This window comes from Poecilia latipinna, unplaced genomic scaffold, assembly GCF_001443285.1.
Source record: "Poecilia latipinna isolate Pla-1442-1.1 unplaced genomic scaffold, P_latipinna-1.0 Scaffold2566, whole genome shotgun sequence".
NCBI classification, from domain to species: domain Eukaryota; kingdom Metazoa; phylum Chordata; class Actinopteri; order Cyprinodontiformes; family Poeciliidae; genus Poecilia; species Poecilia latipinna.
The window spans coordinates 1-1,704 of NW_015115182.1; the positions used below are offsets into that span (position 1 = coordinate 1).

Consider the following 1,704-nt stretch of genomic DNA (forward strand, 5'->3'; position numbering starts at 1 on the left):
GCACGTAGCAGCACCCCGCCTCCACCTTGCTGCTGTGTGATGCAAAGTGCAGCTCTGTGCCCAGCACTGATCCTCCATGGGTCCATCAGTCTCTCATCACATCAGTCCCTTTGAAAACCCAGATCTGTCTTGGTCCAGTCTTGATGTCTCAGCTGTGTGTCTGGCTCAGTGGGGTCAGAGTTCAGCCTTCCTTTCCTTGGCAGGTCTCTGAACTTCTTGTACTTCTGGATCTCCATCAGGTTGCAGTTCTAGAATCTGACGGCTCTGGAAGATAATGGATTCCTGGTAGCTTCACGTTTGATTCTTCTCTAATCTTTGGCAGTTCATTTATGTCTTTTTTTCTTAACATGTTTCTTGTGACCCAAAACGTTTGATGGTTCTGAGATCATGACCCGGTTTCAACAGTGCTAATTTCCTCTGAAAGACTTTTTACCATTTTGGACTTTTCAGAGTCCCTTAAATCTGTTTTAGGCCCATTTGACCTGATAATAATCATCACACCGTGATACAGAGTGTTGATCTCCCTCACTATGCAAACACACATCAGCTGATATGTTTATGTTCAATAAGCGTTTAAGTTTATACAGCTTGGAGTTGGAAAATGTGCATAAAAATAAAGATGTGGTCAAAAGTAAAAATGGCCTATTAAAGTAAATATAAAGTCTAAAATGACACAGTTTCAGAGAACATTGTTTTCAACATGTTCAGCTTTAGTTTATAAAGAACGAATGTTTATTTTTCTCTAGTTCTGATCTTCTTGCTGAGCTGCTCTACAGATCCAGGTTGGTGAACTTTGTTACATTAAGATTATTTTAAACATTTAAAGATGTCATTTGAGAATTTAATGAAAAATATTGATTTGGATCATCAATGAATATGATTTTTTTCAGCTTTAACTGATATAATAATTGAATCTCTTCAGTCTCTCCAGCTGCTCTGACTGTGAGTCCCAGCAGATCTCAGTTCTTTGAAGGAGAATCAGTGACTCTGATCTGTGAGGATGAAAACAGCTCTGATGGAGGAACTGTGAGGAGAAACACAACCAGAGGAACCAGGAAGCGATGTGGAGATGGATGGGGGAGATCAGCTGGTTCTACCTGTGAAATCGGCTATTTGTACCCATCAGACTCTGGCCTGTACTGGTGTGAGTCCATGTCTGGATCCTCCAGCAGCAGCAGCATCCAGCTCTCTGTCTCTGGTAAGATCAGACTGTGGAGTTAGTGTTGCTGTGTGGAAATGGATGAAATGCTGTAGTTTGTCTCTGTGTTGAGGTGGATCAGTGATCCTGCAGAGTCCTGTCCTCCCTGTGATGGAGGGAGATGACGTCACTCTGAGCTGCAGAGCAAAGAGTCCAGCCCACAACCTCCCAGCTGCTTTCTATAAAGATGGCTCCTTCATTGGTCATGGAACTACTGGTAACCTGACCCTAAACCCAGTGAGGAGATCTGATGAAGGCCTCTATAAGTGCAGCATCAGCGGTCAGGGAGAGTCTCCATCCAGCAGGATCTCTGTGGAAGGTCAGAGGATGAAAATATTAACTTTGGTTTTCATTAGAAATTATTTAGCAATTATTTAATAAATAAAACTTTATTTTAGAACAACCATCAACTGCTCCTGATCCTCAAACCACTTCTGGTTCTCCACCCTCTCCTTCATCTCCACCTCCATCTTCCTCTTCCTCCCAGTCTCATCTCTTCATGCTCC

General features: G+C 42.7%; 1 protein-coding gene across 1 annotated transcript in view; it reads left to right on the top strand.

The window, feature by feature from the left end:
• Nucleotides 1–723: 723 nt before the first annotated feature.
• The window catches only part of LOC106938330 (Fc receptor-like A), a gene marked incomplete at its 5' end in the record, with an annotated part of 75,125 nt that continues 74,144 nt past the window's right edge, over nt 724–1,704 (top strand). Inside the window, 3 exons of the mRNA XM_015020314.1 lie at nt 724–782; nt 923–1,198; nt 1,272–1,517. Of these exons, the coding sequence (XP_014875800.1) occupies nt 724–782; nt 923–1,198; nt 1,272–1,517 (581 nt within the window). The remainder of the gene's footprint in view (nt 783–922; nt 1,199–1,271; nt 1,518–1,704) is intronic.